This window comes from Leptonotus elevatus, chromosome 2, assembly GCF_054856555.1.
Source record: "Leptonotus elevatus isolate MCC_2025b chromosome 2, RoL_Lele_1.0, whole genome shotgun sequence".
Taxonomy (NCBI): Eukaryota; Metazoa; Chordata; class Actinopteri; order Syngnathiformes; family Syngnathidae; genus Leptonotus; species Leptonotus elevatus.
This window is the reverse complement of record NC_141240.1, coordinates 15,049,610-15,063,530: the sequence shown is the minus strand read 5'-3', so window position 1 is coordinate 15,063,530 and position 13,921 is coordinate 15,049,610. Positions and strand designations below refer to the sequence as shown.

At 38.3% G+C, this 13,921-nt stretch overlaps 3 protein-coding genes across 3 annotated transcripts in view; 2 read left to right on the top strand and 1 right to left on the bottom strand.

Annotated features, from left to right (window-relative positions):
* The first annotated feature begins 832 nt into the window (after positions 1-832).
* LOC147178547 (L-rhamnose-binding lectin SML-like) lies at positions 833-5,021 on the top strand. The gene is made up of 8 exons (XM_086066872.1): positions 833-918; positions 1,437-1,469; positions 1,549-1,617; positions 2,155-2,290; positions 3,135-3,244; positions 3,467-3,599; positions 3,840-3,943; positions 4,981-5,021. Exons 1-8 carry the CDS (start codon positions 885-887, stop codon positions 5,019-5,021), a joined length of 660 nt encoding a protein of 219 aa, XP_085922998.1. The 5' UTR covers positions 833-884.
* Positions 5,022-5,117: 96 nt separating this feature from the next.
* On the bottom strand, positions 5,118-10,295 carry lrrc47 (leucine rich repeat containing 47). Its single transcript, XM_086069931.1, has 7 exons — positions 9,704-10,295; positions 8,914-9,354; positions 8,558-8,674; positions 8,349-8,464; positions 7,077-7,179; positions 6,682-6,771; positions 5,118-6,338 (listed from the first exon to the last, which is right to left on the bottom strand). Exons 1-7 carry the CDS (start codon positions 10,271-10,273, stop codon positions 6,117-6,119), a joined length of 1,659 nt encoding a protein of 552 aa, XP_085926057.1. The 5' UTR covers positions 10,274-10,295; the 3' UTR covers positions 5,118-6,116.
* A 288-nt stretch (positions 10,296-10,583) lies between these two features.
* The window catches only part of cep104 (centrosomal protein 104), a 34,062-nt gene continuing 30,724 nt past the window's right edge, over positions 10,584-13,921 (top strand). The window contains exon 1 of the mRNA XM_086069556.1: positions 10,584-10,677. The gene's annotated coding sequence lies outside the window, so the exon portion shown is untranslated. The remainder of the gene's footprint in view (positions 10,678-13,921) is intronic.

Sequence of the window (13,921 nt, the reverse complement as noted above, 5' to 3'; positions counted from 1 at the left end):
TATGATGTGCTGATCTACATCAAACTTAACTAGAATTAACATCAAAAATCAAATAAAAATGTTTAAATGAATTGATTACCATTAATTATAAATCAGCCAAACATATAGGTAGATTTATTTATTCATTCTGGGATAGTAATTAAATAATTGATAATTAAATATTCATCTTAGACACTCTCCAGAAAAATTGCCCTTATACTGTGTATCAGGTAAGAAATGGGTGTACTAACATGTTAAAAATGGATTGAATTGTTTTAATGAGTGTAAAAGTATGGATGGGTCAAACACTTTTAACTTGACTTCTTAACTAGTTTAATTTATGCTGAGTTACACAACATATCACCTTTGAAAGGCTACAAACAGGCTTTCACACACACACAAACACACACACAAAAATTACAAATGGGCACTTTGGGCATCATATGCACGTCCCTGTTGTATACTGTGTCATCTTCCTAAAATACTGTCCTAGTCATTTTTTCAGGAACCATGAAACACTGACCAAAATATTGGTTATTATATTTAATAATAATTTCCTTTCAGAGGCTGTGCATGTAACTAAGGATGTAGCCGATTTTAGCAATAAATAAATCTTTGTTTTTAGGTTTCTTTGTTTTTGTTTTGTTTTTTGTTTAGTTTTTTTTTTTTTTTTTTTTTGTCAAAACTGAGTTAGGTAGTGGTACTGGTACCACCCCTGGTGTTATACGTTGTAAAACAAATGTAGCCAATAGCAGACTTTGTTCATTCAAAAAGGCAGAAACAATTAGCGGGTGTGGCTAATGATTACCAGATTGGGTGGAAGCCTTACAATCATTATAAAAATAAAAAAAACGTGTGGTCCCCCTCTGAACGTTGTTAGTGTTACAAACTGGATCGTGCAAAACATGTCCTCCTGCTTAAGACTTTGGTCCGCACTGTGTGAGTATTCACTTTTGAGACTAGTCTGTTGTAAACCATGTGTTGATGTAAAAAACATATTTTTTTAAATCCCTTTGGATGAGTTAGGTTGATGCTTTTGCTGCCTTTTATTTGGCAACAGATAAATTACAGGGTGTAACTTTCTCTTCACAAATTAGGCCACACACTAATTGGCATTGTAATCACTTGCCCGCAAGGCACTTGTCTCACCTGACTACTGCCAACACTCACTCACAGGAGGCAGTTGGCAACTTGCTGTCAATGGCAATGATTGAGTTTAATGATAAACGCTTCTTTGAGTGAAACACATGAACATAATGAAATCTAGTGAAAAAAATCTCCTATGTAAAATGACAAATGTCTGAAGAGCCCCCCCAGTAACATTGATAAACAGCCACACACACAAAGTTCATGTGTGACTTGACAGTTAAACACTGCCTTATCAGAAATAAGACTAGAGTAAAAATAATCCAGTCAAAAATATCCATGGCCACTCTAACAATCTTCTTATTTTCCAGTGCTGACAGCAACGTGTTTCCTTCTCACAGCAGGTGACTATCAAATTGAATGTCCAGCATATAAAGTTGCGTACATTTCCTTGATTCTCAAACGTTTCATTTGTTTCTGCAGTTGTTGATTCTTTAGAGCAAGTGACCACCTGTGATTGGCTTCCTTCGAACATCCATCGCCTAGCCTGTGGTAAAACTCCAGTATAGTGCATTTCAATTGCAGACCCTCCCAAAGACAATCTTGTTTTGTTTTTTAATTATTATTATTATTTTTAATATGACTACACTCTAAAAAGAGAATTGTTGAACCAATTTAGAATTACAAATTTGTTGACCAACTAAAAAAAAAAAGCTTCCATTTGTAACACAATTTAATTGAATTGAATTAAATTAATCCAAAGTGAATATATTAAGTTTAATTAATTGAGACTTCATTGAACTTGATAAATTCACTTTGGATTAATATTAGATTAATTTAATTCAAGTGAATATATTGAGTTTAACAAATTTATAATCACACTTAATATATTCACTTTGGATTAACTTCATTCAATTATTACAAATTGAATCTTTTTTTTTTGTTAAATTGGTCAACAATTAAATTTGTAATATTAAATTGGTTCAGCAATTCTCTTTTTAAAGTGTAGTTCAGTTTGCAATGGGTGCTGATGTCGTTTGGATGCAACTCTAGTACGGTTTCACAATGATTGCTGTCTCTCCCTCACAGATCACGGAGTGATCAAAGTGGAGAAGGCTTTGTATGGTCGCTCAAGCCCACTAGTCTGTGCTGAGGGAGTACCTCAACATGTGCTAACTGACGTACACTGCACTCGGAAAGGCACTGTCGAAACCCTTCAGTCAAGGTAGGCCGATACATTGAGCTTATTTGGAGTGTTGGAGTCCCAGATGGGCTGGTACAATTACTGCATTTTACTAGATGCAAATTGGCAGTGACATTTGAATCTGTTACAGTGGGAAATTGTGGAACTTGCTCTTTAGTTTGTTAGTGAGAAACATTTCTGTAAACGTGTCATGATATACTACCTAAAATATTGCTGTAAGGGGGACTGTGATTGAATTGTGTTCAATGTCAATTAGAGTGAAACACTATCTCTCAAAATGTGCAAAATCTGCAGTTGTTGACCAGTCCAGGGTGTACCTTGCCTCTTTCCCAAGTCATCTTGGGTACACGAAGGAACTTTCAGTTTACGTTGATTATGGCGCCGCCATATGGACAAAGTCGGTAACGTTATGCCTAAAGGAAGAAGTGCATTGCGTCATTTTTCAGCTCAAGACATTCAAATTGACTTCCATCTTTGTAACGAATGGGTAAAGGGGGAAGTGACTTATGCCATATCAGTCAGCACATTTGAAGTTTTTTTTGTGTGTGACTGTGTTCCTACCATCATCCTCAAAGTTTAGTGTCAGTAAAAATGATACAGACCTCCTCAGGCCATGGCAAAGGCACCATTCAACTAGTATTAAGTCTGTTTTATCAGAGGAGTTATGAAAATATTTTATTGAGGTTGAAAAGCTACTTTAAAACATGACTGAAGATCTACACATTGTAGAATAGAACAATGGTCTCAAATCGCTCATGTGGTATAATGGCTGAAAAAAAATTGAGCATGTAAGATGAGGTTTGTACTTCTCGTAACAATGACTTTTAAAGGAGTGCTGACTGTTCTGAATGTCACTTGTCTACAGTTGTGATGGCAAGTCGGTGTGTGAAGTGATCATCAATGATTTCCGCACCCCTGATCCCTGTGTCGGCACCTTCAAATATTTGCAGACCAATTACACCTGCTTGCATGCAAGTATGTCACTTGCGTGCCATAAAGACTGCACATGATTCCATGCTAGACATTTATTTTAATTGACTCAACAGTTACTTGTTTGGCGTGTGAAGAATCAGAGGCACATTTGTATTGTGGTGAGCTTGAACTTTTTATTGATGAATTCCTGATATGAGCATTCATGGGTTTTCTGGACATTTTGCCTCATCACATTTCAATTAAAATCTTTTGTCTTGATGCCAGATCAAGAACGTGTCATTTTCGTCTACGCCGCTGACTTTGGACGGCGTGACCGGACGACATGCTCAAAAAGGAAGAGTCTGCAGGAGACAGAAAATACCCATTGTGTGCATCCAACTGACATTGTCGGCAAGAGGTATTGGTAGCACATTTGGGAAGAAACGGCTTGTTTTCATGACAATATTGGGGTTTGCTGAAAAGGACATTTGAAGCAGTTCAAGTCGGCTGGGATGTCTGTTTGGGCCAAGTGCGTACAGTTGGCAACTAGATCAAGGAAAAGGAACTTTGTAGCAGTTGCCACTTTCTAAACACAATATACAGTTTTGAAGTTAACATTGTATTACTGTTGGCTCAACGAGTATCCATTCCTTCATAGGTGCAATGGGAAAAACGGCTGTTTGATTGTTGCCAGTATGGACTTGTTTGGAGACCCCTGTGAAGGCACCTACAAGTACTTGGAAGTTTCTTACACATGTCTCTGTAAGTAGTATATGTTGTGGAGAGAGCCAATTTCTGTTAAAGAAAAATGCTTTAATTTACAGACATCCATTATCTGGACTGCTTATGGTTGCTTTTAAAATCAATTTGTCAATTTCAAAATTTTCTTTACAATGTTGTATGTGTCCCCACTAGTCTAAACGCAGTATTGTGATTATTACTTGTACATTTGGATTATGACTAAAGCGGCAAAATCTACCCGTTTTTTTAATCCATCTCGGCCTCAGGGGTGGCCATTTTGTTACTTGCAGTTGACTGAAAAATGACAAGAGTTGCTGAGACCTGAGCAACTGTTGTCATTCTGTCGACAAAGGGCAAAATGGCAGCCCCCTGAGATTGATAAAAATGGGTGGATTTTGTTGCTTAAAATCGTATTAAATACTATTAATATTAATCCGAATACTGTTGCGACTGCATAGAAAATGTAAATTCCCCTGTTAAAGCATCCTTGCAAATTATTTTTTTGTTAACTTATTCAATGGGCGGCACAGTGGATGACTGGTTAGCACATCCGCCTCCCAGTGCAGAGGTTGTGAGATCAAGTCCGGGCTTCGGCCTTCCTGGGTGGAGTTTGCATGTTCTCCCCGTGCTTGCGTGGGTTTTCTCCGGGTACTCCGGTTTCCTCCCACATTCCAAAAACATGCATGGCAGGTTAATTGGACACTCCAAATTGTCCATAGGTGTGATTGTGAGTCTGGTTGTTCGTCTGTGTGCCATGCGATTGGCTGGCAACCAGTTCAGGGTGTACCCCGTCTACTGCCTGAAGCCAGCTGGGATAGGCTCCAGCAACCCCCGCGACCCTTGTGAGGACAAGCGGTTAAGAAAATGGATGGATAACTTATTCAATGAAACTATTACAGAAGGCAATTTTTGAAAGTGATTACTGTTTGTACATTTTACAATGAGGGGTTGATTATAGTGCAACTATTCTGAAAGGGGATTTTTCTCTATGCACAAATCATTCAATCGAAATGTTAGAAATCCATACCTTGCTTAAAACTCTTTTTTGCTTTTTGCAGATCCTGGGGAGGATCCCTATAATACTTGGTATACTGACTGATGTTACTGCCATCTGAATCGTTGTGCAATTATATGCGCAAATCAAAACGTCACTGTTTAAATTGTTTTTTGTTGACTCAATAAAGCTGCTCGTATGTAAGGTTTGCATACTTTATTCATTAGCCAAAAACACACCACCTCTTCTAAATTGCATCAGACTTTCACATTCTGGTCCTTTGTGACCCATGCATTTTTTTTTTTTTGCATGATACAGATCCAAGTCTTGCATGTTTAGCTCCAATTTACCAGCAAAGTACTCGCGGGACTTTTTTGGTGCTTATCTCAAATTAGAAGTTTGCAGTCTCCATGAAGTTCAGAATTAAGCCAGGCATCCTTATCAACTGAGTTTTGGAGTTTCAGACTCTTAAGTGGAATCAGTCTGTGGTAGTCAGTTGACTGTACATTTGAAATGCACACACTTGTCAATGTAAGGTTAAGATTGCATGTCGGCGTCCATCAAGCATGAAGTTCTCTATAGGCACATTGACAAGGTTGCAAAAATAATTCAGATTTGAACGTCCCAATGATCTTTGACCTGTAAATGGGGGGGCTGGGGGGGAGAAACCAAGACTAGTACGTTAAAATTACATGAAACCTTATTCCCACTGCGGGGTGTTTAATTCCAGCAGATCGTTACTACTTTAAAGAAAACTACATTTGGAACGCATAAATCGTTCTTCAGATACCACTGCTATATTGTATTTTTTGTGACTTGTATTCTCTAAGCTGTCAATTTAAGTTAATTTGCCATGACCACAGAAATGCCATTCAAAATTAATGTCAGGTGTCACTGGAAGGGGGTCAAGTGCTGTATTGTTGCAAAATAGTTCATTTTGCGCAGTTCAAGAGACACACACATTGAAACAAACATTTAATTGGGGCTGCACCCTAAGCACATACTGCACAGCTCTGATCATATTTGTATCTTAACTAATGCACTGACTTTAAAATGAGTTGGAGTCTACGTGTTTGAGTCTACAATGGGTTTTAATAGTGAGGGTGATTTTAGACATTATCCAACATTGTGGGTGGGGGTTGCCCAGTTTCTGCTACATTTTTGGAACTTAACCCTTGCAAAAAACAGCAGACTGCTGTACTACCAAATGACTCTCAAGTTGGGGATGTTACTGGAGAGATCTGTCTTGGATGGATAAACCACCTTAAGGTTCCCGTCCTGGTCGACGGTACGGACTTGCTGGATGATCAATTCACTACAGGCCTCTGTGTTGGCTGTCTGGTCTGGTGGGGCGTCCCCTTCGCCGTCAGAGCCCGCCTCTTCTTGATGCTCAACCGCAAACTTGTTCAACTCTGCCATTTTCTGCGAGGGAACAGGAATGGGCACACTGAGGCCAGCGAGAGAGATATTGCTTTTAAGAGCAAAAATAGTACTGCATATTCACCTAATACCAAATAAACTACTTTTTGTTTAAATTCTCAATCAGCTGATGGAAGATTCAACCTTTACGGATTACCACTTGATGCATCGTCTCTGTTTGTATAACATTCCCAAATCGCATCCTCCAGGTCAGATGATTTTAATGTTAAGTCTGTGGTGCATCATCATTACAATTGATGATTTATTTCAAAATGGTATTGTATAAAATTCTTAAATGTTTTAACATTTATAATTTATGTAATTTCAGGAGAAAAAAAATGCTTACTGCAATCAGAGTGTCCATAATATCTTTACAGGTCTGCAGGCTGTTTGCACTCGTCACTTCCAAGAACAACTCTTTAGTTGTTTTCTTGATCTGTAAAGGACAATAGGCAACTTATTTACTTTATATATTCCCCCACATAAGGTCATTTGAACCATGCTGAACTTAAGGACAACCCATCCCCCCCCCCCCCCATAGTTCTACTGCTGCATGCCAGCATACACTTACACTGCTCTTTAACCTTTTACTGGAGTTGTTTAGTTGTAATCATTTCCTTGTTAGTTCTATTTTGCAAGGTGGCAGTTATCACGCATAAGTGGCAAAGAATGACTGTATTATAAGTGGGCTCAAGCAATTTTCATATGACCCAAATAATAACATTAACGGGAATCACAGACCTTGGTTTTCTCACTGTTTGTGATAGGCGGGAAGGAGATCACATGGCCGTCTGCATCCACAATACAGGGATAAAGTTGTTTTCCTTGCAGAAGCTGCAGGTATCTGGAATAAGGTGGTAGGCATGTATTGCTTTTATTAAACAAAATTAAACTGAAGGATGTTGTGATGATGTATGTCAGGCATACTTGAGGAAATAAAAGCTTTCTATTTTTTTTAAAATATACTTAGATTTGATATAAAAAGATGACTCCCCCTGTTCAAATTAGGGCTGGGTATCGATTCGATTCACATTGATTTTCAATTTAATTAAGGATTTCTTGCAGTACCAATTTTAATATTATGTGGAAGACATTCTCAGAAGTGCCAATGCTGTAAATAGTAGAAACTTCTTGCTCTTACTTGGTGCATTAGTATGAAAAACATACAGCGTTTTCCACACCATGTTACTACTTGGGCGGGCCACCCAAGTAAACTGGTCAGCACTAGTGATGGGAAAATGAAGCTTCATGAAGCACTTGTGATATTTTGTGACTCCCCTAGATGGTGCTCTTGGTTTAAATATAAAGGCTCGTGCAAAGGAAATTGATTACATTTCCACTGCATCTTTCAACCAAGAGTGCCATCTAGAGGAGTCAAAAAATATCACAAGTGCTTCATGAAGCTTCATTTTCCCATCACTAGTCAGCACCCAAGTAGATTTCAAGAAAATTTAATAAAAGTACATATATATATATATATATATTTTAAATGTGTCATGACCAGATATACCGCATGTAACATTAGTTCGCCGTCACTCACTTGTGGATCATGAGGTTAGAGGAGACGCAAGTAGCAGCAGTACCTTCCTTAAATTGAAAAATACTTAAGTAAAAAAATAAATAAACAACTGATGTGTTCGCAACTTTGCATAAGTGTACAAAACCTGGGATATAGATGCTTAGAATTATTCACAATACTCTTGTTAATTGGAGGCAGCACACACCTGCCAACATTTAAAGTGCCTCTGATTAACCACATCTCAGTTGTTTATTTTTCCCTTAAGGATTTTTCTCAATTGGGTTGTACCAGCTTATAGGTCACGATAATGGTGCAAAAAGATGTGAAACGATTTTGCTTGGTCACATATGACAAAATCCTGCAATTTGAACAAGGGTGTGTAGGCTTTTTATATTCACAGTATTGCAACACTTCTTTGTAACTACCAGTCCTTTAATGGACTAAAATAATTTTCCGAACAGCTGGAAATGGTGTAATGAACTTTCGGGACTCACTTGTGAAGACCAGTGACGTTCTGCCTCTTCTTCTGCTTCCTCAGCTCGTCAGCCTCCAGCTGAAGCTGTCTTATCAGCTCAACGGCTGTCAACTCCTTCCGGCCCAGTGGCACGATCTGACGTTACAGGGAAAAAATGGCCACCAATCTCAATTTACAAGACTTTGGTGAGGTTTTTCCTCATCAGCGCAGCGTTCGATGTTAGCCTACTTTGAGCTGTGTGGGAGGTTTGGCGTCATATGTCAGTGGACCTTTGAGAAGCTGTACATCATGAGTGGCGATGGTTGCGATGGTCCTCTTTCCACATATGTCTTCGTGAAGTTTCGTCTGAGTGGAAAAAAAAACAAATGAAAAATTAAAATGAAGTCAAGTCGTTTGAGAACGAGAGGTATAGAAAACGGATCGACGTGGTCAACCTATTTCAATTTTGACAGAAACCTGTTTATGCAGCAAAGTAATTGCACCTGAACTAATTTTGCTCTCTGCATGTTGCTGCCAATGACTACATTGCTGGAAAACATCTTGACCACATAATGACCGTTGTCAAAGCAGTAAAACAAACAAACCTGCGCCATCAGGAATCGCTTGAGGGAATTCCCAGGTTTGAGAATCATGCCTCTGACCACACAGCACACTAAGTAAGGCCGTACATCCTTCACCTCCGTGCTCACTTTGACCGTGATCGCCTCAGCATCAGAAACATGGAGAACCCGAATCACCATCTTGTTGATTTCTTCCAACTCGTCATGTTCTTCCTCCCTCTTCTTTTTTTGCCTTTTTTTCTTGTCATTTACACTCCGCCCCCCATCCACATCACCTCTCTCCTCTCCCTGTCTTCCTTTCCCTCTGAGGTAGTCGAGAATGGACTTTGTCTGGCAGCCGTTCACCATCTTCTCCAGGCGCTTGTCATTCAGCTTGTTGCCTCTGAAGTTGATCTCCTTTAGCTTGGGGCATTCGCTCAGACTGGATGGGATGTCGCTCAGCTGGTTGTTGGAGAGATCTAGCACCTGAAATTGCAGACATGAAAATAACCACATCAAGGTCACAGATTGATTTTAGGAGTTCGAAATACAGGAGTAACTTCCCCATGCTGGTAAAAATTGCACTGGAGAATTCTATTACAGGTTTCATGCTATAGTGTGTATATATATATGCTTTTCATGAATCTCAGCATCTCCATCTCTGCCACCTCCAGCCAAACTGATCTCACTTTAGTAACCTCCACTAGTAAACCTTTCTTTTCACTTTAACTGACTGACTGGTGCTCTTTTATCGCAGATCAATACACACCTCCAGGAAAAAATATAAACAACCGATGTGATCGTGATGCGACTTTCAGTGGGGTTTTTTTTTCACCTTCAGAGCTACCAACTTGTGAACATCCTTGCCGAGCTCCACGATGGCATTATCAGAGGCCACCAGTGTGCTGAGCAGATCCAGACGCTCCGTGTAGAAATCGTTCGGGAAGCCGGTGATGCGGTTCTTGGACATGTTGACGCTCGAAAGCTTGGCGCACTGGCTCAGTCCGTCCGGAAGAGCTTCCAAGCGGTTACAGCTTACATTCAAAGTGGTTAGCTCGCGTAACTGCGTGATCCCATCTGGTAAAAGGCCAAGGTTGTTAGCTGACAGGTCCAGAACTTTGAGGGACTTGAGGCTGCTTATGACATCAGGGATACAAGCGAGCTTATTCCTGCACAGGATGAGGCTCTGAAGGTTTGTCAGATGCCGGATGTCCTCGTGGATCTCCGTCAAACTCGGGCACTGGCTAACCTCCAGATAATTAAGCAGCGTGAGGGAATAAATGGCAGACGGAAGTCCCCCGTGTGATGAAATCTTAGTGTTGGCTGCAGTGCCTTGCAAAACCAGCTCACGTCTCTTCTCTGCAGCTGCTTTCTCAACTTCTGGCCATGTTTTCTTGTCATCCATGTTGGCGACTGCCGTTAGCGAAGGAACCAGGAAATCCATATCTTCATTTGAAGCCTTCGCAATAAAGGAAACTGATAAAACTACTATTGCTTCTGTTCATACTAATGTAAAAATTACCTTTATTAGTGCTATATGGAGCCATTCAACTTGTGTATGGAGGATTAAAACAGTATAAAAACACAACAACGTTAGTTGTTAGTATCTTCTTTATAATTATTTTCCTTTATTCTGAATCTTATACTTGAGCATCCGGTTAAACATTGGCAAAAACAGGTACGAAACTACAATGACCACAATCTATTGCGGTGCGGCGCGTGCCATTGCGCATGCCTAAACTGGTTGTCGCTTGTTGTGATGGCGATGAGACGCTAGTACGAGCTGTCAACATTACGGAGATGTTCGCGGTAAGCCTTTTTTGAACGCCACAAATGACGCATATTTTGTCTTACTGTTGTTTAAAACGTAAAGAAGTCCGACTGGAAGACATAAGTTAGTGTAAGTGGTTAGAGTTGGCCAAAACAACATATTACAGCACAGCTAGTGTCTGTTCAGCCATGTTATGCTGGAGTAAGCGAGAAAAAGTTGGCATGACGTTCGATGTTTGATATTTACTCCTACCGTTTAATTTAGAGACCGTCTACAAATTACATTCTCCAGGGTGACGTATCATCAAATCACCATATAGGTTATATATATATATTTTATTCTGACTGCTGTAGTAACTGGCAATGATAAGCAACTACCTACTACAGCTCTAATATTGATCATATCTCTCATTTTGGACAATTTGGGGACATTTAAGGGACAAAAATAACCAATGTTCCAAAATATTCACCAAAAATCAACAAAAACAAATGTTCTCATTCTGATTGCTGTAGTAGCTTGCCATGGCAAGCAACGAACTACTACAGCTCCAATATTTATCATATATTTCATTATGGACAATTTGAGGACATTTAAGAGACAAAAAATGTTCCAAAATATTTACCCATTATCAACAAAAACACATTTTGTCATTCAGATTGCTGTAGTAGATAGCAATGGCATGCAACTAACTACTACAGCTCCAATATTGATCATATCTCTCATAATGGGCAAGTTGGGGACATTCAAGGGACTAAAAGGACCATAAATTGTCAAAAATATTCACCAAAACTCATTAAATTTTGTAATTCTGATTGCTGTAGTAGATAGCAATGGTAGTTGGTAAATCCCCATCTGCGCCCGCCCATCATTAAAGTTAGTCATCATTAAAGTGTTTCTATTTTATCATCTCGGTTCCCACCATTAAAAACACCATCTTATAATAAAATATAGGCTACGTACTGGTTAGAAATATTATAATTTCAGAAACAAAATCCATCAGCAGCAGGACTGGAACTCATTTTCAGCCCTGAAGTTTCATGGCTCAGACCGGCCCACTTTAGTTTACAGTGTTTTAATGAAGATGTATGTTTCATATGTATTAATGTATCAATCTAAAATAGATTAAACATTCAAATAAGTCAATAGTTATGTTGTTGTTAAATAACTTTCTAGATAACAATCAGAGAGAGAGAGAGAGAGAGAGAGAGAGAGAGAGAGAGAGAGAGAGAGAGAGAGAGAGAGAGAGAGAGAGAGAGAGAGAGAGAGAGAGAGAGAGAGAGAGAGAGAGAGAGAGACTAGTAGATGACTAGTAGAAAAATGACTATTATTTACACATTATTTTGTTTGTTTTTGTGTTAGTGTTGCTTACTGTCTTCTCCATCAGGCACATGCACTTATATAGGGCTCTGCAATGATTTATACATTTGAGTTAGGGCGTATTTGGCTCCACTCACCTTTTCTCAGTCTTTTCTGCTATCTGACATGACTTTTTTTTAAATGAGAGTCTTGTTTGGCTGTAGTCTCGGCCAGCGAGAGTGCGAGAGACCGAGAGAGCAAGTGAATGAGAGAGAGAGAGAGTAACTGTGAGAGAGAGAACGAGTTGAGAGAGCAAGCGAGTGCGAAAGAGCCTTCTCAGTCCGGGCCTGATCAGCAATTGTAGTGCGCTAAAGTGCGTTCATGTTTTTTTCCATATAACTTTATTAAACAATTTTGAACAAGTTATACAAACAACTTGTAAACACTACACAAACACGTTATTAATACAGAAAAAAACAAAACAAACAAATAAGCCAGGGGGGCTATTTAAATAAAAACATTTGAAAAAAAAGCATACAGCCACAGTTTTCATCACTTTCTTGTTCATAGATCTCAATATTGTATTCAGGTTTTGTTTGGTTTCAAATTCAAAAACTAAAAACCGAGGTTTTGAATGGCTAACTTTTTGTATGATTTGTGTATGTGAAATTTCGCCAAAAAATAATTATCAAGTTAATCAGAATTATTATATATATTTTTTGTTCACTTTCATTATTACAGAAGAAACCAAACAGTACATTTTTCCAGAAGATCAATAATAAAACAATACACATATTTCCTGAAGCTGTTGGTATAAGGGCAATGCCATCATTGGTGATTTCACAGAATGAGCAATCAACACAAATGTCTACCTTGAACCTAAGAAGATACATTTAGACAGGATAATACCTATGTATAATTTTAAAGGAAATTTCCCTTACTTTGTTTGTTAAAATATATTTGTATGTGCCTATTGAAGTTGCCTTGGGGTCCAATTTAGGCATTTCTAACATTTCTTCCCACCCCTCTTAAAGGGAGCAAAATTCCAGATGGAAGAGCATCCATAACCGTAGCGAACTCCTTAGGAGTAACAGGAAGGCTAAATTTGTTCAAAAATTCTGAATAGTTCAAAAGTAAACCTTCATTATTAAGTAATTGGCTAACCAGAATGATGTTATTACTAAACAAATTTGGACAAAATAAAGATCTATTCTAATGCGAGATATGGCGGCTATTCCAAATGAAGTATTTATGGGGAGAAAAGTTGTGCTTGTAAATCAAAGACCAAGCCAACAGCATTTGTTTGTGGAAGTTAAATAAAGACAAGGGAATTTTTTTCAATCTTGTAGTGAAGTGCGTTAATAGTACATAACATCCTCTGTTGGTATGTGCGTAATATTTCAAAGGTTGATTGATTTACATAACACCAGCATCGTTCTTTTAAGGATGATTCCAGTCAGTGATATAATTATTATTTTACTGTGTCAAAAGATTTAGAAAGTTGTGACTGTTTGAAAATATTGAAAATGCGTCGAAATGCAGAGTCAAACAGGGGGGTTGAGATTTTAGTTTTGAGTCTATTTTTATTTTTTTATTTTTGGTAGGATCCGGTTTCAAACTTTCTTAATGTTTATCCTATTGTCAAAAGACTGCTATCATTGCAAAGTTTGCTAAACACAGAAACGGACAAGATAAAACAATGATGGCAATCACTGTACTTCTAATTGCATAGTTAAGTTAAGTAATTCCAGTCACTATTTAAAACAATAAGCAAATCTCAAAATAACAAAAATCATTGTTATTTGAAAACTTAAATTCAAAATTTCAACTGAAAATAACCTTACAGTCTCCTTTTAGTCAAGTAACATTGTACAAATGTAAAGTAATATGAATTAAGTAAATTACAGCAAATAAGGCAAAACAATGCCTATTATTGCTGTACACAATATTTATAATTGGTGTAAAAAAAAAAAAAGAAGTCAAGAT